Source organism: Syngnathus acus, chromosome 17, assembly GCF_901709675.1.
Source record: "Syngnathus acus chromosome 17, fSynAcu1.2, whole genome shotgun sequence".
NCBI lineage: Eukaryota > Metazoa > Chordata > Actinopteri > Syngnathiformes > Syngnathidae > Syngnathus > Syngnathus acus.
In genome coordinates this window covers 3,040,684-3,063,772 of record NC_051102.1, presented here as the reverse complement: position 1 = coordinate 3,063,772, position 23,089 = coordinate 3,040,684, and the positions used below count along the sequence as shown (strand labels likewise).

Genomic DNA, 23,089 nt, shown 5'->3' with positions numbered 1-23,089 from the left:
GGGTTGCTGTTCAACGTGTCACAAGATGAAGGTCTGAATATACAGTGCTGTGGAAAAGTATTGGCCCTCTCTTATTAAATTTTAAATAAAAAATTGTAGAAACATGCAAAATAGTATGAATTAATAAACGGTTAACATTAAATACATAAATAAATAAAAATCGGTCACCACAAACAAAATAAGACGGGAGATGTACATTTTCATTTCCTAGTCAAATTTACCCAGAAACACTCTTGTGAAATTTACTTAGAATTTCTGAGTGGGAAAAAAAAACGTTAATGTTTTTTTTCAAGAAAATTTCACACCCTATTTATTTTTCTAAAGTGAATGCATGTTTTGCGTTTATTAAGTGGCGGCTCTGGTGTATTGAGCCGAATCACAAAAATCTTTCCAGAGTGCCTTACAGAAAAATAACATGCGATGGCAGTAGTGCCCCACTCAGGATTAAAAGAGGGTACTGTGTGAAATTCAGAAAGATTGGCAGAGAGAACCTATTGCTTACTCTTTTACAAGATCATAACTTAATCTGCTGTATTTCATGAGTCTGAATAAAATCCCTAGTTGCAGTATATGCAAATGCAGAATATTTTCTCCTACTAGAATTTCAGCCGTCTTCTATATTGATGGAGCCATTAACAGCTATAGTTTCAAACATCCATCCATCCATCCATTTTCAACACTGCTTATCTTGTGCAGGGTTGCGGGGGTGCAATGAAATCATTATTTCAAAAGATTAAATTGTTCTCGGTTTTAATGAGAACCTTTCATTGTAGAAAAGGATAATAATTAGGTTTTAAAATATTTAGGATTTACTTAAAAGTAAATGTATGCTATACATAGTTTTCTTTCAAATGTAAGCATGCTGTGCAGATGTACTGTATTAAAAAGCAACAGCTGTCAGAATGATGTTGTGTAACATTTTAGTCAGAGAAAGCCTGTGGAGCTGTGGTCGGTCATGAGTAGGAACATTTCAGAATCCAGCTGAGAGTAGTAATCTCTTTGCCTGTTGTATTGCTGAGAACTGGCATATGTTGCTCACTGTGTCTCTAGGATGTTTTTTTTTTTTTTTGCAGAGTTTGGGAGGTCAAAATAGCTTTCACTTTATATTGTTTATCCCAAAATGCAGTTTGGACAAAGTTCAGTATCATCTTCAGTTGACTGTTAACACAGAAGTGAAATATTGCTGGAACTAATCATGTGCAGTAGCCATCTTTGTCATAATTGCATTTATGACCTCAGCTATTTGACAACGCTGCAGGATAATAATGATAATAATAATAGCGTTGAAACCATTGTTCATGTTAGGAATCAAACCATTGAGTGTGTTTCTGCCTCACATCCAGTTAAGTAGCTGAAATCAATATGCCAAATTCTCTTGGCTAATTTACATCGGTAGAACAACAAGCTGCTTCTGGTTGAAATTCCTAACAATTTTCTCATTTGGATCAGTTATAATTAAAATAATATACAATAATAATATATACACACACACATATATACACACACATATATACACACATTAATATACACACATAGATAGATAGATAGATAGATAGATAGATAGATAGATAGATAGATAGATAGATAGATAGATAGATAGATAGATAGATAGATAGATAGATAGATAGATAGATAGATAGATAGATAGATAGATAGATAGATAGAGATAGATAGATGTATATATAACTAAACTAAAGGAGACTATAACTATTATAATTTCAAAGATTTATTAAAATAAATTTTTACAAACGTAATACAGCTGTAAAAATCAGTAAGTACAATTCAACAAAGTCAGTTACATGAAATTATTTCTCATATTTTATCAACATATTCAAGTATTTCGATTACAAATCAACTTTTTTTTTAAGTCTAGATTGACGTGGCTCAGCGGTAGCAAGGTGGTCTCCCAAATTGAAGGTTGTGGGTTTAATCCTCAACTCAGGTCACCATAATTATGTATTTTTGAGCAAGGCTAAATTGCTCCCAGTGGACCTGGCAATAGCCTCCCATTGATGTGTGTATGTGAGGTATTGTAAAGCAGTTAGGGCACCAAACGGTCAGAGTTAAGGATTTTTAAGGAATTTATAGTGAAAAATAGGTATTGAAGTACCTCACAGTTGAAGTGTACCTATGAGAAGAACTCTTGTAATTTTAAGTGGGACAACTTGCACCATGGGAGACTAAACTAACTTAATACCTTTTTGCCACATTGTAAGTGCCATCTATTTAACATTTAGAGGAGTAGCCCGCAGAGCTGTTCCAAAAATAGCTAAACAGTGAAAGCACATTGTGATTTTCTAGGAATTATTTGTTTGTTTAGCACAATTTAAAACAGTGCAAGGAGGAACTGGATCTGGAAAGGCTTGGTACAAGATTCCCTCACATTCAATCATTTCAAATGAAAAATTTCCGGGTGAACGGTATAAGTGAGAAGACAAAATGGAATGAACACAAACAAAACAGATGATTGTAAGTAAATATATGCAGAACTAAGTTTTGGTTTATAATTTCAGTGAAAGGGAAAAATAAAATAATCATACAAAAATATTAAGTACTGCTGTAGGAATTTATATCACTTAAAAAAGTGGACACTGGAAGAAATGTATGCAAAAAAGAATTTATCTGTTATTGTGAGACATTAAGATGATCAGTGTCTCAAAATGTATGTCATTAACAACACATACTAATATTATGAATGGTAATGAGATGAAATGTGTTATCAAATTGGTAACCCTTCACACAGTACACAAAAAGTAGCTGTGTCTCAAAAAGCTTGGTACCTCTGCTCCACACTGACTGAAAGCAAATAGGACTTAATTCGAAAGACCTCTTGAACCACTGATAGGAGGTAGCTACTCTGTGAAAATTCTGCCACAATGTAGAACATAATCATCTTTTCATTTCTGGCATCCTTCCCTGCACTTTTATCTCCCTCCTCTGTCCTTAGTCCTTTTTTCTGTTTCTTCCCTGGAATGAATCCATCACGTTGAAGGCACCCAAGTATTGACCGAGCAGGAGGCCTTGCTTCATCGGGAGGATACTGTGTATAAAAAAACAAAAATTAATTCTGAAACTCAGTTAAACGTAAAAATAACAGCACAGTCCACTTCATAGGACCGACAGACTTTTCCAGATCCTCACCAAAATGGATATAATTGGATGTTGAAATGGAACTGTTTGATCATTCATGCAGCATCATTCCTCTACAAAGTTTTGTGGACATTGGTTATGTATCAATTTGAGTAAACATACCATGACCTACTAGTTAATGTTTAACAAGTCATATTGACTTCTGGGGGGGAGGGTCATTCTACAAACAAGGTGACATTAATGTTTATTTCAAGGTAACATCAGCAATATTTAATACTGCATTTTGTCCCTCTTCCTTAAAATTAATGAGAAAGCAACTGAAGCTTTTCAACCCTCCGGGCTGGGCTGTATGCGAGCCATTTGCTTGCTTTGAAGAAAGAAAGAAAAAATGTTGCTGTGGCTAAGCAAATGTGGTGTAACTTCCCAGGGGTGTTTTATTTGTAGCTTCATCATTTCCAACAGTTCTTGGAAAAAAAAATGAAAAATTAATGCTTACATTAATGCGTTATTTATTTTGTATTGCGGCCCTTTGAAACAAATACCACTTTTTAATTCCTTAACATTAACCGGATTGGATCATAATACTGTATTTTGGTAAACTGTGCTTCATTCTAGACTCAACACTTGAAAATCTCTTTTTTTTTTTTTCTCAATATGACCCAAAACAACCCAACAATTGTTTTTCCCCCAAAACAACCCAAACTTGGGTTAAATTGACCTAACTCCCTGGTGCAGTCCATTTTTCTTTCCCAAGTGAGTATATTGTGACTCAGCATTCCAAGTTACACTTAATTACCAATTTCCGCAACAAACAGCAATGCATAAATGAACCTGCTGAACCTGCCGATGTGTTGAGACTAACGCTAGATCAAATAATCACATTTCGGTGGTTTTCTTTTCATCCGGCTCAATTTTCCATCTGGATAATGTACTAGGTGTATCAGGTTTATCCAATCACTCCAATGTAATTCAGTCAAGATGATTTTAAGGGCAGTGCATCAAAGGATGTTTTTCTGTAAGGTGTTGCTCACAGCAAAAACAATGCCTCCCTTCTAAAAATCAGTCAATGCTTCCAGCTTTTGGATGACTGACATTTGACTAACAATGACTTCCTTCAAAGTGAAGAAAGACAATAATAGTTAATAGAAAAAACACATTATTAGAAGCCTGAATACAAAGGCTTTTATGTGAAATTAACAGAGGTGACAGGCGAGCCACTATATCCATTTGTATGTGCTGTGTTCCAGAGAAAAAAAGCTTTCTAATAAAGAATAATGGCTCTGTCCTCAGACAAATGGACCAAATAAAGAAAACAAGAACTAGGCGAGAAGATAACTTGAGAAAGTGTTCAATGCAAAAACAACGGTATTGAATAGACAGTTATTCATAAAAGAATACATGGGCAGGTTTACAAGGTGGCAAGGAGTGGCAGCTGCCACCTTTTTCAAATGCCTTGATCCACCTCCTACCTTTGGCTAAATTCAAAACTTTTTTTAAACTGTTCCTTAAATTGTCTCGTGTTTTATCCTCATTTTCAACTACTGTCATGCACCCCCACAATAAAAACAATAATATTTGTGGTAGATTTTTGCTGTAAAGGAGCAACAGCAGCAGGAAAATAACTCAACTAAAAATGACCACTGCACTGAACCACTGGCTCCACTGTAACCCCTTTCTGTGTGTCATGAACAGAACAATTCCATGGGTAGGGCCGCCATTACCCCAACAATTACAGCGGCAAGATGCGTGGTGGCTGCGCTAATAGGTTCAATGAGTCACCCATCATCATGGCCAAAACGAGCTGTGAAGTCCACGAGGTCAGGACCTTGATAATTTATATTACTTTGATGTTCACCATATAGTATCGATAGGTGTGTGTGTGTGTGTGTGTGTGTGTGTGTGTGTGTGTGTGTGTGTGTGTGTGTGTGTGTGTGTGTGTGTGTGTGTGTGTGTGTGTGTGTGTAAATGAACTACATAATGCACTAAGCATGATATGGTCTGAACAGTCCAGAGAGAATGTTTTTTCAAAGGATGATTTGTATCCGTAGACATGTTAGAGTGAAGTCTATATAAAAAGTATTTCTAAACAATACCAAACAAAAACAACTGGTTCATAAAAAGTATTTGGTAAAATTGTTTTATAACACACTGACGCACTATTAGATTAGTCGGCTATACTATAATCGTCCAGAGAGAATGTTTTTTCAAAGGATGGACGGACGGATGGATTTGTATCCGTAGACATGTTAGAGTGAAGTTTATATAAAAAGTATTTCTTAACAATGCCAAACAAAAATAACTGGTTCATAAAAAGTATTAGGTAAAATTGTTTTATAACATATAGATATATATAGATTAGTCGACTATACTATAATCGACTATTAGATTAATCTGGGAGTGATTGGAGACTGTAAAGCAGGGTAGGCCAAATACAGCCCAGAACCAACCCAAAAAATCTGGCCCAACTGAATCCAGAATTAAATAGCCCTGTAGGTTCATGAGTAGTGTAGCCAGACAGCATCGCATGGTAGGTAATGTGTAAGATGCCTCCAGGGATAAAAAAAAAAAAAAAAGAAGAAGAGTGAAGGTAGAGCGCAAGATTAAATGTACACACTTAACTCACGATGGAGATGCCACTACAACACAAGATTTGTTGTATTGCAGAAGACTTATTTAGCAATTTATCTACACCATGCGTTGTGTTGGAAAAAAGGTTCCAAAAGTCCCTGTTAGCTACACAACAGATATGCTTATACTTAATTGATTAAAGTATATAAGCATATCTGCTGATCTGTTACTGTCACAAAACCACACACAAAAAAAAGATCGAAAACCAAAATATATGCCAAGTTGTTAGAATGTACTTGGTGAATATCACAAAGGAAATAAATCGACATAATGAAACTTGTGTGAAACTCAGCAAAAGAAATGTAGAGACTAACTTCTTGAGTCCAGCAATGATGTACATGCTCTTGGGCAACAGAAGATAGACCTGGTCCGTGAGGACAGCCTGGAGGATCTTCTTGGCAACAAAAGTTGGATCAAGAATTGGGAGAATTCTTGGCCATCTGTTGAAGACAAGCCATGGTAAAACAGCAATCCTCTGCTCCTGATTTATCTATATTTAGTTATGCAAGCCCTCATTGATGCATTTCCAACTATGAATGTTGCTAGTTCCATTCATTCCAATAAGTCAGTCTGTGTCTCAAAGTAGTTTGGAGGTGGATAACGACCCATTAACAATACTGAGGGATACAGCATTTTCATGAGGCTTTGCACAGAATGCATATTCTTTTTATCCTGGCCAAATGTTTTGTCTGGTGATTCATTATTTTTAGCCATTATTTTTTCTCTTGAACTAGGGAAGTTATTATCAAACATTTCAGCATCGAAAGAGATTTAGTTATAATGTGCAATATAATAATTCGTATATAATGTGCAAAACATGTTTTTTTTTTAACATGTTAACATCATTGAGATCCTGTAAAGACACCTACTTAGTTTGACATCCATCGAACATTCCAGTATTGATGAAGTATGGGCAAACAATGGTGGTCTTGATCCCATCTTTCCCAGTTGCCAGGAGTTCCAAACCCACGGATTCTGCAAAACCTACTGCTGCAAACTTGCTGGCACAGTAGTCTGCAAGAAATAGGTGATTCAAACAAGCAACATAGTCAGATCAAGTTGTTGGGGGAGGGGGGGGGGGGGGGGGGGGGGGAACACATTAGAAAAGTAACATGAGATATCTATTACGCTTAGAATTGCTTTGGTCAAGCAATCGCTCAGTTTTGCGGGACGAAAATGAGTTTGGATTAAACAATTACATTTACGCAGAGGCTCAAACAACAATAATATGATTGAAATGTTCAGTGGATGAAAAAAAAAAAAATCAATGGCAGACATTACTAGACAGATGCAGCAAATTTATTATGCCAACAATGTTTTGATTTAAACAGACAAACTGCATCACCATTGCTTGATGCCACTGGCTGTTTGATGAGCTACCCTCAGTTATGAGCACTTTGCTTTTTAATACAGACATCTGTGCTTTAGCACAGTAATGCAGCAGTGCGTCACATAGACCTCAATGATGAACTTTTTTTGGAGAGAACACTTTGCCCAAAATAATAGATCAAACCTCATAGTGACTTCCTCCTACAGTATTTAGAAAACACATTGAGGCAAGATAAACATCAAAATTGGGACTGTAAATGTTAACGACTGCTTGGCTGCTTTTATATTTGTATGACAGCTGTCATAGCTATCTGTTTACTAAATTTGAGGGAATTATATGAGGAGTCATTTGAAAGAGTTGGATAATCTTCTTCCATATCGATCAAAGGGTAGAATGGTAAAGTTATTAGTTATCTAAGGAAGCAGTGGGAAATCAAGATGGGAGCAAAGTGCAAAGGAAGAGCCTGTGTTGGCAGTGACAGGACCATAATGTAAGTACCCAGCGTCACTGAGGAACACGTGTGAGCATGTGCACAACAATCAATGGCAAAAGAAAGGACTCGGAAATAACATGGTTCAATAGCGTGTTCAGTATTGCAGTATATAGAGAGTGCTATATTTTCCCAGTCAAGCTGGTCTTAACTCACGTTTGCTTGTACGTGTCAGGCGCATAGTCTATTTTTTTTTTCATCAAGCCTCAACAGCAACAGCACTTTTGACATCTAAACGCACAAAACTAATTGTGGATGTTGTCGCCTTTGTACTTGACAGCCCTTTGGACATGACAGCCGGCTATCTCGAGCAGCAGGCTGCTGTATCTGCAGCCTAGAACTAAAACCAAAACTTGCCACTTTAGATTGAAGTGACGTTGTTGTTGTTGAAGAATCCTTGGTCCATTCAAAACTGCTACCACTGCACTATTTGAGGAAAAATGACGACTTAATCACTTATTGTGCAATTAAAAAGTATGATTAAAAAGGCAATAGATGGAAGTAAGGTTACTATTATAGTTATTATCTGCATTAATGCTTATTTTATTTTTTTAATGTTTAGCCTGTGTATGTTTATTTTCTTGCAGTCTTTTAACCTTGTGACTTTGTAAACATGTAAGTACGCATATATTCGGTATGTTAACAAAAACGAATTGCTTATGTTTTCAAGTGCTATTTTTTAACAATGGATTTTTTTTATCTCTTCTATTTGTAACTTGTATCAAAGTGGCTGACAACTTATGATCAATAGCAAAATCTGCCCCAGGGTGACAACAGTTGAGAACCACTAACATAGCGGATGCATTGGAAAGGAAAACCACAATACAATAAAATGAATAGACTTGAACATGAAGAACACATACAGTACCTGCCAATCCATTGACTCCTATGAGACCTGCAGAGCTGGCAATGCTAACCAAATGGCCATGATTATTTGCCATCATGGCAGGAAGGAATGCTTTATAGGTCTGTTAGGGAAAATACGCAGACAAAAAACAACTAAAAATCACAATCATCATGTGCAATTTTCTTCAAGATAAATCATGAGTACCCAATGTAAGCCACTGGCCACAGCAGATAGACATTAAAACAGCAAAGGTAAGATATAATCACTCTGCATTTAAAATGTTAAGTGACTGACCCAGAAGTGCGCCATGGTGTTGACCTCCATTGTCTTTTCGATGAGGGAATCTGGAGCGTCCATGAACGTTTTTCCAGTCACAATGCCAGCATTATTTACTAGAATGCTGACATCACCCACCTCTCGCTTTACCTGTAAGGGGGTCCAGGAATTAGTAAACATTGCATTAGGATAATGATTTCTTTTCCCCCCCTATCACAGCAAAGACTAATTATAAATTAAATTAACACCAATGGCATTAGAATGTTTTGATTAAGAGATATGTATTATTTCAGTTCAGCAGCAGTAGTAATTGTTGAGGTTGTAGCAACAGTAATGTAAAAAGTGGCCGCCATCTTTGTGGAATCCCCCGCCCAAAACAAAATGAATAGACGGAATGAGTACTTCAAACTTGTGTACTTGGGACTGTTTTGAAACTTTTATTCAAGCAATTGTGTAATAAAATCAAGTTAGAAGAAGTTTAAAATTATAATCAAAGGGCAATCCTTACCTGGTCTGCCACTCTGTAGACCTCATTTTTGTCACTACAGTCACAAAGATAGTAGTGAACACGAATGGCACCACTCTGTTTGGCTAATCGGGCACTTTCCTTCATGCCTTCCTGGTTAATGTCCCACAACACCACAGTAGTACCATGAGCTGCAAACTCCTGGGCCATAAGACGACCAATTCCACTGCCGGCCCCTGTGATTAGAACGATCTCACCGGATATGTTCTTCCTCTTCTTAGGTATAAACCAGTGAATGAAGGATTCCACATTGAACCATAGTGACAACAGGATGACTTTTAGGGTTTCCAGGAAACAATTCATTGTTAAGTGACAGAGTGGTCTAAAAAATAAAAACACCTAGGGTGAAGAGAATGAGAGAATAACAAGAACATGTCAAGTCACAAAATGCAACAATTCATTCATTTTCCTATCTGCTTATCTTCATTAGGTAGGTAGGGTAGGCAAAATGATGAGCTAAATTTGATTTACAAGGGAGCCATATTTTGGGCAGTATGGTTTTGAAGGCATTCACTTTAGCCTATTAACATTTCTCAATAGAAGGGATTACAGCAACAACTACTGTCATTTCTGGACTATAAACCGCACTTGAATATAAACCGCACTAGCTAAAATTAGGCCAAAATCCAGTTATGTTCATACATAAAGGCGCAAATGTCCTCATTTTGATTACCTGTATTAACAAAACAAATTGTCTTACAATATCATAAAAATTCTATAGATAAACCGCACTGGACTATAAACTGCAAGGTTCAAAGCTTACACATAGTCCAGAAATGTTGGTACATTACCAAAAAGAATGATCAATCAATAATTTCAAGTTTAATTTGTAAAATACTACTGAAGGGAACCTTAGAATCATTAACTATAAATAGAATTCTATAATATTGTATATTAAAAAGTGTAAATTAAAAACAAACATTTATCTTTTGCCCAAAAAAACCAGCATGATATATCCTCCTGAGATCAGAGGGGGGAAAAGTACGTATTTCTTTTTTTTTTTTAATTCCCTATCTCCTTGGAACTAAATCAACAACTCAACATTTTTTTTTAAAAAAAAAAAAAGCATTTTTACTCATTACATGTCTACTGTCGTGATTAGTATTGCTTAAACAGCAATAAAGTATGTCATTTTTTTCCTTACGTGTATTTTGCTGCGATCTTAATTTTGTCGCAGCAAGAAAGCAAAGTTCATTTTTGATCCCACCCAAACACATGATATCATTGGAAAGGTTTGGATTTCCTCTACTGACCACACCAGGACTTAGTAGTTGCAAAAGTGAGTTAAATGACACATCACAATCAAATGTCCACTACAGTTGACACAAAGATATAGGTTGGCCTCAGGACGTGCACATTACATGACCGTCCCTATCACAGTTATATTTTGCTTTTTTGTTAGGACACACACGGCACACGGGATTTGATGCCTCGCTTACTGAAAACATTAAAATGTATAAATAGCGAACTAACAAGTCCGTGGAAGTCGGTTAACTTACGGTGGAAGTCGCTACAGCAAGTACAACGGTGTGACGACGCTGTGGTTCGTTAATATTGCTTCAGGGAATGTAAACTCAACTTCAGGATGTTACGTCAAAGTGGAGTATACAAAACAACGGGGATGTTACATGTGGAAAAAAAGAAAAGAAAAAGGGAACATCCATATGGGTCATGTGACATGTTATCAAATACCAGACGCTCTGCGAAAACACTTAAATAAGAACTCTAAACATCTTGATCTGTCCATGAAAATTACACAAATGGTAATCCACTCGTGCAATTTACTATTTGTTTTTTTAAACGCCTAACAGTATATAGCCATGTTTCACCGCGAAACTCCAAGTCCCACAATGCAGTGCCATAGCCAACTACGGTGTCGCTGTACGGACATATAAGCGTCCGTGTTTATTACCAGTTCAGTTATAAGGAGGGGGCCTTAGTTATTCACAAGCAATTCAGCGACCAAAATAATGTAAGTAGTGGACTCACAAAATACTGATCTCGATGCAGGAGCATTGTTAATAATATAGCCAGTGTTGTTATTCCTCTCCATAAGTCCTCACCTTACCGTGCTCCTAGGAATTAAGTTGACTGGGGTTTTGCCCCAGGCAGGGTCACCTTTTGTAGAATTAAATCATTTTTGTATCATATAATTTTGGTATTATTGGGAAGGAAACTGGAATAATATTTTTTCTGGTGTGGCAAGAGCTATATAATACTGTGTGCTCCTATTCTATAGGGTTGTCGTTGTTTATGAACATACCTCTTTTTGTATGTTATGTATTTTTGTTAGCATTACAATATAAATTGCTCTACTTTAAATATAAATGTGTTTGTAGTGGTGCACTCACTCACCCTATTTAATTATAAAGGCATAATGTGTAGTGTGATTTATTTACAGGCAAGGCAAATTAACTAAATGGAAATTTAAATAATAAATAAAGAGAACACAACCAAACCACCTTGATCAACACCGTATTTTAATAAATAATATATTCAAATTCTAAACACCCAAATATTGATTTTGACAGAATGCATATATTTCATGTCATTACAGGACCCACTGAAGCAACAAAGTAGGGAGCAGTACTTTATACAACGCCAGATGAAGGTGAAGGAAGGTTGAATGGGCTTATATAAGAATGGGGTCCTAACTTTGGGCTTCTAGTCCATGAATCCACCATACCTTTTCTGTAGCTCGCCATTTTCCCACGCACGCTTAGATACTGCCCCATTCTTGTTGCCGTCCACCAGCCACTCAGGCCGGCCCACACGCCTCATGAACCCTCCATAACGCTTTTTCAACCCACGGCCTAACACTGCCTCCAGCAGATCACTCTGCGCTTCCCCATCATCAGCACGACGCAAAAAACCACCATAGCGCTTTACAGCTTCACCATCTTGAATGCCCCCCTCTTTCCCCTGCTGAGACGCTGTATTAAGGACCTTTAGGATCTCCAGGCGTATCTTTTCTTCCTCATCTTGATTTACGGAATCATCTAACAACTCTTCTGAAAAAGAACGGCGAGACATGAAGCCACCGTAACGCTTCATAAAGCCGCCGTATTTCTTGGCCAGTTGATGTCCTGGTGATGTTTCATCCTCGTCATTAGTTGTAATGATGCCAGCTACTTCTGGTTCTTCTTGTTGCCGTAGGTCCCCATCAAAAGGAACATGGTTCTCTTCCTCCAGTAGGATGTCCCAGCAGAGGCGGAGCTTCTCACTGTCCAAATCACCCTCACACTCAAGTGAGCATGTCTGAGGGAAAAAAAAATCTCTCATCAACTCTTTACAACCATTTTCAAGCAGTCTTTGTTCGTCCACACACACTGAAACTACAATTATTCACAAATTTATAGCAGGCGTTAAGCTCCACCTTTGTCATCCACTCTGTTTGTTATACTGATGCATAAGTGAGCGCCTAGGGATGTTGGTGCTTTTACATGACGCGCAGCATTTGTTCCTTTGTAATTGGAAAAAAGGGAATTGTAATACAGTGATCCCTCGCCACTTCACGCTTCACCTTTCACGAATGTGCTACTTCGCGGGTTTATAAGTGACGGGAGAATGGCGTTTAAATATACGCGGATAGTGCAGGGCGTGCCTCTGACTAATGTGCGTCACTGCGGACAAGCGCGGGGCAGGTGCGCGGCTAAATGCTGTGCACGTAAGAAGAAAAGCACTGCTGTCCAGGAGTCGGGACAGCGGCAATGAACCCTAATAGCGCAAGGCGTGCTCTGAGCAATGTGCGTCACTGTGAACGTGATTGAGTTCTGACGCAGGAAGTGGCACTGTCGCCCGGGTTAGTGTCGCGTGGTCATTCTGAAGGTGGACACTTTGCGAGGTAAACTACTTAACTTACAATACACTCATGCCCTCTAGCGGCCAACAAGAAACACTACGTGTTGGAAATTTCAACACTGGTGTTTAAATTTTAAATAATACGCATACAGTTTCTACTTTGCAGATTTTCGTTTTTCGCGTGTGGTTCTGGAACGCTTCGCCCACAAAAAACGAGGGATCACTGTACATCAATTACAGATGTAAACATTCAGTTGGTGGTCATCCACATGCTGGAAACCCATGAGTGTTGTAAACATATATTTTGCTCTTATTACAATTGCATTTTTTTGACCTGTGAAAATGTATTGTACATGTGTGCTGGACCCATCTACACGGAGCAAGTGGAAAACCACCGTGAAGTGTTTAGAAATCAAATCTTGTCATTATTTATTTCACTGAGATGTAATCTTGAGTCATTAGGGAACAGGCTACAAATCAATATTTTTTAATGTGTAGTAATATATTTATAGCGTTAAGGACAACATTATAGTCAACATTATTTTTTTATTATTATTTATCATTATTATCAAGGCTGATTTAAAGGATCTGTTATATTATTCAACTACTGGCTGTAGCCAGGGTACTGTTTTAATGGAAATTGATTTCTTTTCACTTTCCGTCTGGGATTTTCAATCATACCGAGACTCATTCAATCTACCCCTATTTCATTAACCCCCCACCCACTCCTCACGCCAAGCCATGCTAAATTGGCACTTGAACTGAAAGAAAGAAAATGAAAATTGTTATCTGGGGAACGATTGACACAAAGAAGGAATGGCTTGACGAGGAAGAGGTTACGACATTTAACAGATACTACTTTTTTAAAGTCAAAATGTATCTCAATATCTATCACAAGTGTACTTCTTTAAAATGAAAGGAAACCCCCTCAGCATGCCATTCAGTCAATGACACAATTTTCAGTGCTTCTAACGAAAGTTTATATTTCAAATATTGCTCGTTTCCCTCTCTCCCAAACACATCGAGATACCAACTATACCCCAGGGGTCGCTATTTGGAGTATCATATGCTCTAAATCTCTTATGTGTCATTGGTTTTCAGTTATTTGAACCATCAGAAACTCCTGTTAGACTGGACTGAGAAGGGATTCTTGCTGAGCTTTCAATGCCGCTGGCTTATGAAGACAGAATTAATGAATGGGAAAATTGAATTGAAGACATATTGGCACTTCAGCGGTGGGGAGGGGCACCCTCCTCACTCATGACAGTGATGAAAGGTATACAATAGCTGTTGTGGGAAGAGTGAGGAGCGATAAAATGTTGTGATTTCCTTGTGCTTTTACTCTTTCACAGATAGATGGATAGACGGGTAGACGGGTAGACGGACGGACAGATAGATAGATAGATAGATAGATAGATAGATAGATAGATAGATAGATAGATAGATAGATAGATAGATAGATAGATAGATAGATAGATAGATAGATAGATAGATAGATAGATAGATAGACAAATAAATATAGATTTGTATATCGACCTCACATCACGTATTGCTGCACATTAACGTGGCATGCGCATTTCCAGTCTACATGAAAGAGAGGGGAAAAAAATCCCACAAATTAAATAAATATTTTGAGGGGTGCTGGAATTAAACACAATTCATTCATTCATTCATTCATTCGTGCATTTATATTTATACAGGACCCGCAGTGTTGGCTTGGTATGATAGTTTATTAGAAACCACAATGCTATTCGCCTGACTATTTTGTAGTACTATTATTGAGGAACTCCCATACATTAATTAAGGTGGTTTTTTTTTATGACGTGAGTGATTGTTTTAGCAGTAAAAATGTAGACAAGGGAAAACAATCAATAAGAAGAGTGTAGCAGCGTTACCAAAGTAGAAAAACCAGTGTGTTGTCCAAGCAGACGGTACACACAGAGAGCGCACTCCTTTCTACAGTCGGTTCCAAGTGCCATCGACACGCATGATCCCAGAAGCAACATCCAAATGCAGCTGCGGTATGCGGGGAAAGCCATTGACTGAGGAATAAATAACAAACAAAAAAAGAAAGAAAAAAAAACACTCTTAATAAATTCTTCTTTTTCTATTTCTCTTTTTATGTAAGAATAAATAACTTTATTATCGTTGAATTACACAAAAAGTCTTACCTTACGACGACGGTGAAGTTATGAACTCACGGTGACCAATTCCTTCTTCAAAATGTACCCACGGGGTGACCGACGGCTAAGCCGGTGCTCGCAATTTATGTGCGTGCGTTCAGTAAGTGGCACGCGCGGTCAGCTTTCAGCCAATCAGCAAATAATTTGAGATAAAAACACACACACTACGCCACCTAATGCTCAGTGTCTTATTAGTGTCTTATTCAAATGTCTTTGCTACCCCTGGGACTCAAATCAATGCGTTAGTAGTCAAGTGGAGCTGTTTAAGTAGCTTTTCTAGTTTACGTCATATATCGTGTCGAGGGAGTAGATGCGGGGGGCGGGGCGGGGTATTACTTTATTAAGAGCGACGCATTTATCATATGGCTATAGGCAATAAGCGGAGGGGTGTAATGCTTCATCTGTCAACGTCAAAATATTTAAATTATTACATTACTCTTTTTGTAACCGACTGCTCTGAATGATGACAATAAAATCATCACCCAGTCATTGCTTTCACCAAGCTTGCGTTTTGTTCTTCAATATATGATTCAAATGTGATTCATTCATTAAACTCCCTGTGCTGATTTCCCATCACTGTCGAGAATACAAAAGCAAGCCAACCTGTTTCGACCAAACGCGTCTTATGTTCCTTTCGTCCCTTTGTATTTTGATAACTGGCTTTCAGAGACAAAAGGGCATTTCCGGATCAGTCATGAGCCATTTTAGGCTTTCATTTCAAAAACAGCTAGCAGCCTTTTCTAATAGCTATAGAAGGCACCATGTCACCTCCACCCCCTTCCATCTACCCCCTAACTGAGAAAACATGCTGCTGATGACTCCTGGCAATTACAGTACTCACATTAAAAGCAGCTATACTAGAAAGTAACTATCTGATTAGGACAAAACAAAGTTGTCTTATGTGTGGCAGGCTAACTAACTTGAAGAAAAAATAAGTGGGGAAAGGCAAAAGTCACCTAAATGTGTTCATGAACCTGAAGTCACCCCATCTTGTGAGAAACAAGCTTAGCCATCAATCACAGGGCTTTCACACATTCCACCAGACAACAAATCACACCCCTAGAAATATAGAGACTTGGATTTACCTCATAAGACTGTTGTTTTAATGTAATGCAAATCATATTCAAGTTGTACTTTCCTTAAAGGCACTTATTACCATATTTTTGGTGAGGCCAATTTTTTTTTTCCTGCTCAATCAGCTGTGAAACATAAGTGTTGTCTGAACCATTTCTTCAAGCTAAATGCAGTCAGTGCTTGCTTCACTAAATTTCAATCATTTACGACTTAATCCAGCCCCAGTTGCTAAAAAGAATTTATGAACAAGATGGTTTGGATATTATTTTTGGGGTAACTGATATTTATGAATTATTGCCTTTTTTAATATCTGTATTAATTCATAGCTCTCTTTGGTATATGTATCTCAGTGGGATAATTTACTTGATGTCTGTGTTGCTGATGACTTCTTACAAGATCAGTAAAATCTAACCAGTTGCTTTGGGCATCAATTACTCCATGACTTTAATGTGCTTTAAGAAAGCAAGCCGTTTTTATGGTTGCCATCAGGTCACATTGTTTTCTTGTATTGGAATTAGTGGCAGCAGGATGCAACTCCACCATGGCACCTCAGGGGCTGTAACATGGAGCAAGCTCATCTTATCCAGTTGATCTTTCAGCTGGCATAACAATAACACTTAGTGGATTGATACATTACAAAGTGATCTTTCTCAATTACTTTGACTAATTTCTACAATCTTTATTAACATGTAAACCATAAATGTATTTCTCACTGCTCCTGATGTTTTTTAAATTTTATTTTCTGCCCTAGGACAGTAACTAACATGAATGACACATTCGATATCTTCCATAAAATAACCACGACTATATTAACAACAAGGGTACCGAGCCATGTGATATAGACTGTTCAATCCCTGTATGACTAATGTTACGGTGTGGTCCTCATTGCCAGCAATCAGTAGTAGCTTTCCAGAATGATCTTTTTGTTATATTGACATGAGTAAAATTTTCTTGGAATAAATATCTTAAAATAATAGAGATTCACATAATAAATATTTTTGAACAACGACAATAACTATTTTAACAGATTCATTTCAAGGCTTCCTTTTCTCACTAATTCTGTACATTACTTTTATAGACTCAATTTGAGATGCAGATGATATGGTTTGCCTGGATTCAGCAAGACGCAATCTCTAATGCTGGAACGATTTGTAGTTGAGTGTGAAGCGGGTGGGATGTTATGGCGACGATTGCTTACTCGAGGGATTTGCTTTTCAACCTGAAAACCTGGTCCTGGCATCTAAAAAAAAAAATTACTAATATAATCTTCATATGTACAATCGCATTTAGAAAACCAACAAAGCACTATAATTTAAAATGAAATAAAGTACTCCTTATTTTCCCAAATCAGACAGCCCAAGCAAAAAGGTCAAACCTCTATGTGGCTCAAGAGCCGTATTTTGAAGACCCCTGCACTAGTCTAAGTGTGTGCATGAATAGAAGAGGATTCCTCATATACTGTCTCTCTCACAGTAATCTGTTATCTTTTCTGTAGCTATAACGACAAGCTGAAGACAAGCTTTTTAATTAGGAATAGACATTACTCTAACATAACTGAGTCGCCTCATTGTTTGTTCTCAGCACTTATTTGACAGGAACGGGAGCGGCAATAAAGATTATACTGCAAAGCTAGTTAGGAAAGCTGCAGATACTGTTTACTGTGTGTGTGTATGTGTGTGTGTGTGTGTTTGCGTTCGTGTGTGCGTGTGTATACACCTAAAGGAAATTACAAGACAACGTGAGATGAAAATCTCTTAAGCAACAGGTGTCATGTGTGCCACATAGTGTAAGCAATATCGTTAAAACTCAGAGATATACATATAAAGGAAAATTATACAAAATGGGAAGGTGTGAGCTGTTAGTAAACATGATAGTACTTTCATGTTTAAAAGTTATGAAAGATGCGTAATGAACTAAGCCGCAGCAGCAACATTATATGTTATTACCTTTCTTATTGATTTTCACTTGGGTTTTTTTAATATTCACAGCCCAGTGTCTTTCATACAAATATTTACTATAATTAAATATTTACTATGATTAGGACTTTATTACTGCATTGTCGTAGTGATAAAGTATAGTGCAGTTTGACTTACATAAAAGTTTGTGTTATGTTTTCTGCTATCCTCTGATGTATATTTTTGTGCTGATTTACAAGAAATCCAAATCAAATGTAAGCAATGAGAGGGGGGGGGACATCAATATCAATGATATTATATCATTGTTAACTCTAACAATACTATGTAAACAATACAATACAATATCAATACAGTAACAGTATCGATGTGCAGGGCTGGATTAAGACGAAAAACAAGGTCCTGGCAATTTTTGCTTGGATTGCTAGTAATTCATCTATGTTTCCCCAAAGAGAACATTTTTCCCAAACCCAGTCTAATAATAGAGGAAATTTTGAGTGATATCCTAGGCATGTCTTGACTGAGAGTATTTTGTAGATGATTATGAAGAACATTCTCCAGGAACTTTAAATGCAGGATGCAGCAGATGTAGCTGATAATGAAGACAATTGGGTGTGTTATTCAAGCCAAATTATGCTTTAAACTGAATCAGCCGCCTTCTTGAAGAGGAAACACTTCTGTTCTGTTGTAGAGCATTTTAAACGCATTTTCAGGCTGCATTTTTTTATGAGCTTCCACGTCCCTTCATAATGGTTTGTGTGACGAAGTAGAAATTGCTTTTGGAGACTTCAGGATGCCAAAATGACGCCAGCAAATGGACAAATTCACACCTGCAGCATTTGGTTTAGGTTTTACACTCATTTTCAGTTTTTATTGCTTTAATAAAAAGCCTCAGTTCAAGATGGTACATAATTCATACTTGACTCAAGTGGAGGAAATTTTTGGCAGTTGTTCCACAACTCCCACAATTTAAATACTGGAGTGGAACCTTTTACTGATTCATCCATTCCTAAATGCCGGGCTGCAAGCAAACCCCAAAAAAGATGTCCCCTTTGGAAATAATAAAAATCCAATGAACCGGTTCCAGATACTCTAAAACATTATCTTACTCCTGCTTTTGTGCATTTGGGCTGCACCTGTTACCTCCTTACGCCATTAAACAAATCCGTCATTGTGACAGCTCAATCGACCAAATAGACACACAGCAGGTACTTAAGCGCACAGTGTTGGCAGTGTACTTGCCGTCGACCTTAGCTTGCAGACCAAACGGACACGAAAGAAGGTCAGAAGGTGCTTACTTCACAGTGGTGACCTGTGGCTGGACTTGCACTGGGCAATGATGATGACAATGATGGAAGGTTAGGTAACATAGTTGGAACCAGGTAGTCAATCTGGAATTGAATGCTGGGAAGTCGAGCTCTACACACACAGGATCAGGCAAAGATCGTGGTGTGAGGCAACGTAAGCTGGGGAGTGAGCCTCAGCGAGATCTGCAGGTGTGGAACTAATGAGCTCAGTCGTAGAATATCGACTCAGGAGTAGAATAAAAAATTCCACAACAGCAGAAGAGTTGGCAGGAAGGATTGTGACAGAAATGACGACAAACTTTTCGACTGTGTGTGTGAGTATGTGTGTCAGCTGTCAAAGTTGTGATTCATTCCCGGCGCTACCTGCGAGGTGGTCCACCGCAGTTCTTGTCCCGGTCCATTTAATTATCCAGACCTGCAAACATTTTTAGAAATACAGTGATCCCTCGCTACTTCGCGTTTCGTTTATCGCGGCTTCTCTACATTGCAGATTTTTTTTTTTTTTTCAAATTAAAAAAACATTTAAAAGTCAAAATAAAATTTCTATATTGACGAAACGTGTCTAACCTTTCGGACAATGTAGTATTGCTCCAAATGTTTACATTCCTTTAGAAGTCCGTTTTCGTGTGTTAACACGATCGCGAATTAGCATCTTTCCGCTAACTCGTTAACCTGCCCAGTACTTCTTGTTGGTGACCGTACTTCGCGGATTTCACTTATCGCGGGTGGTTTTTGGAACCAATTATCCGCAATAAACAAGGTATTACTGTATTAACTGTATTCTGGTAATGATTCTATGCTCAACAAAAGTGAATCTAGTCTGTACACAACAAAACGCAATGTTGATACTTTTATAATACTAATTATTTATAATTATCTTGGGTTTTAAGGTAGATCTCCATGTCGAGTGGAGAGAATCATACTAAACACATACGGTAAAATTTGTATAATCGTTTCAACAATATTCAACAAAATGTATCTTTATATAAGGTCCACCTGACTTTTAAAGCACAATTACCCCAAGCAGGCTCAGGACATTGTGTTCAACACCATACTGGCATTCTGTCTTTTATTACTCATGCACCTGTGTCAGTGTGACGCCAGCGACAGTCACGACTCGCACTGCCTCTGGACACAAAGACATACTGAAAGTCGGTCAAAATAAAGTGCTCTTTATCTTTTTTCCTTTTGGAGCTTCTATTTACAGTATATGAAGGTGTTTTTTTTTTACAGGTGAGGAAGACAGCATATTCCAGCTTGCTTTATAACTGATATTTGCAACCTATTATTGGAATTATTGGATGGAATGTGCGAGGTTACAGCACATTGATTTTGTTGTTCATCTTCTCACTGGTGTGTTCTTGTCATCCATCTCACCATTATAGAGAGAATAAATAATCACCTATCTTTCCTCTTCTATTGGTTTTATCATATAGTCAAAGTGGATGAGTGCACACAGAACAATGCAGTGAGGTTGAGGATTGATTGGTATAGAAATCCTGAAGCAGCATAATTGGTGTTAGTCATAATGACAGGAAGAAAATTACTCTTTATAAAGTAGAAGATAATTTTCCCTTATACTGGTGTCTAGCATCATCTAAATGATGTTGATGTGATTTACAAATTAAAGATAATTAGTATATGTAATGAACTAACTGGGATGTGTGTAATGAGATACATTGGTGTTTTTATTCGACAGTCTACAGATACACTACCATTGTTTCTACTAGTATCTGTAATTAAATTTTTAAAGTGGTCACTCATATTTTATAACTATTAAACCCTGAACATTGATTTGTATTTTATTCAATGTTTTGGAGCTATTTGAGGTGAGGATGCCACGCCGAATTGAAAGTTTTAGACAGTTTTATCCACGCTACAACAATATAAGCATATACCAGCTGTTGTTGGGGTCTGCAAAATATATCAAAAGGTTTTGGTTTAGAAAGCAGAACAATTTTGCCCAAACCACACAACGGGGGTTATAATAGCTGAAAGCATTTCCACTATCAAAGATGTATTCACTATGTTGTCAGTTGTGTTTCTATGATTGCATCATTATGGTTGATGGGAACAATTCTGAAACCCCAATTGGAAAACTTCCAAGTATTTCAATTTTTTTTTCCATTCTTTTACTTTGACTGCTTTGTTCATATACCCAGGCAGAAGATAATTTGGCTGGGCCATACCTCCCAGAGAAAAGTCAAAATTATCAACACACAAACATTCAAAACGCACTGCAAGTAGGGTTGTAGTTTATGGAAGATTACAGAAACGCAGAAGATTACCTTTATTAGACGTCCCACTGGGCATACCATGCAAAATCCAATTTTTAAAGAATTCCCTGACAAAAAGCCATTAAAAAAAACATACAACATACATCTGCGATAACACAAAATTTCAGCCCCCCAGAAAGCCACAGAACCAAATGAAATATACAATGGGTAGCTGGGGTAGGTACAGAGCTCACAAAAATGGTGCATTTATGATCTTTCATAGCGTAGCACTCATCTGTATGGCCATTGACATCAGGTAACCATTGTTAAATTGTGTTGGGAGATTTAGTCCTTTGTTATACCTATTTATCATTCGGCTTGATGCTAGATATTTAATAAAAACAATATATTGATGAGACCGTAAAAGTTTGAGGAAATTGAAAAAAAAAAGACAAGATAATCTGCATCACAGGATTGGGAGGGGCAGGAGCAGAGAAACGGAACTGTCCGCGGTGCTGATAGCAGAGACACGAGACGTGTCTTGCTCAAGGACACTTCGATTTGGTCACAATGACTTTTTGGGTCGGGGGAAAATTACCCGCAATATTTTGAGCAACAGTCTACAGTAGGGTTATTTTCCTATTACTGAAACATTCAACAATTTAGAGTGAAGTTACAGAGGCAGATTTGATCAAAGACATAGATTAAATAATTAAATTGTTAGTTTTCAATGACACTACTGGAGCAAATAAAACTTGTGAAAATAAACCTTTGTCAAGCTAACATTCATGATTCTATTTAGTGGCGTTTATCATCTATCAATTTATAGTGAACAATACGAAACAAGGGAGGGGTGGTTGTTAAGTTTTAATGTTATTGTTTCTAGGAAACTCTGGGGAGGAGAAATTACTTTAGGAAGGGAGGAGACTAATTAGCAGAATAGAATCATAAGGGCAAAGTGTGTGTGCATGTGTGTGTGTGTGTGTGTGTGTGTGTGTGGGTGTAAACACTGTCATCAAATTATTATTATTATTATTATAAATCTATAGTTAGCGTGGTTATTTGGACTGTTTTGGGAATTCAATGTTGTGAAAATCAACCACTGAAAGGCAGGGTGAGTGAAACCAGGTTGTTTTAGATAAGTGGGTGGTATGAAAATAGAAGCTCTCCTGTACTTGACCCGAGGACAAGCAGCTACCACCATTCTGCATATGAGTGCTGTCATAACTGCTATTTAGCTCAAACAAACACACTGTAACTGCAGCAGTTGGAAGAGAGGCCGGGGTGCAGAGATGGTAAACAAAGTGCTTCAATTTGTACAGTTTAAACTGAGGGTTGGGTTTTCTATTCACTGAATTTTGAAAAAGCAACTATTGTTTGTTGACTGAGTTTTATTTCTGATATTATC

At 37.5% G+C, this 23,089-nt stretch overlaps 2 protein-coding genes across 3 annotated transcripts; both read right to left on the bottom strand.

Moving 5' to 3' along the window:
* Positions 1–1,865: 1,865 nt before the first annotated feature.
* On the bottom strand, positions 1,866–10,824 carry sdr16c5a (short chain dehydrogenase/reductase family 16C, member 5a). 2 transcript variants are annotated; one of them, XM_037276235.1, is made up of 7 exons: positions 10,687–10,824; positions 9,170–9,526; positions 8,680–8,811; positions 8,407–8,506; positions 6,588–6,732; positions 6,033–6,158; positions 1,866–3,040 (listed from the first exon to the last, which is right to left on the bottom strand). In XM_037276235.1, exons 2-7 carry the CDS (start codon positions 9,488–9,490, stop codon positions 2,944–2,946), a joined length of 921 nt encoding a protein of 306 aa, XP_037132130.1. In that variant the 5' UTR covers positions 9,491–9,526; positions 10,687–10,824; the 3' UTR covers positions 1,866–2,943. The 2 variants fall into 2 exon arrangements, with proteins under 2 accessions (XP_037132130.1, XP_037132131.1); XM_037276236.1 differs by having other exon boundaries at positions 9,170–9,527; positions 10,667–10,805.
* Positions 10,825–11,646: 822 nt separating this feature from the next.
* Positions 11,647–15,407, bottom strand: penka (proenkephalin a). The gene is made up of 3 exons (XM_037276725.1): positions 15,160–15,407; positions 14,884–15,030; positions 11,647–12,445 (listed from the first exon to the last, which is right to left on the bottom strand). Exons 2-3 carry the CDS (start codon positions 15,025–15,027, stop codon positions 11,852–11,854), a joined length of 738 nt encoding a protein of 245 aa, XP_037132620.1. The 5' UTR covers positions 15,028–15,030; positions 15,160–15,407; the 3' UTR covers positions 11,647–11,851.
* Between the last annotated feature and the right edge of the window lie 7,682 nt (positions 15,408–23,089).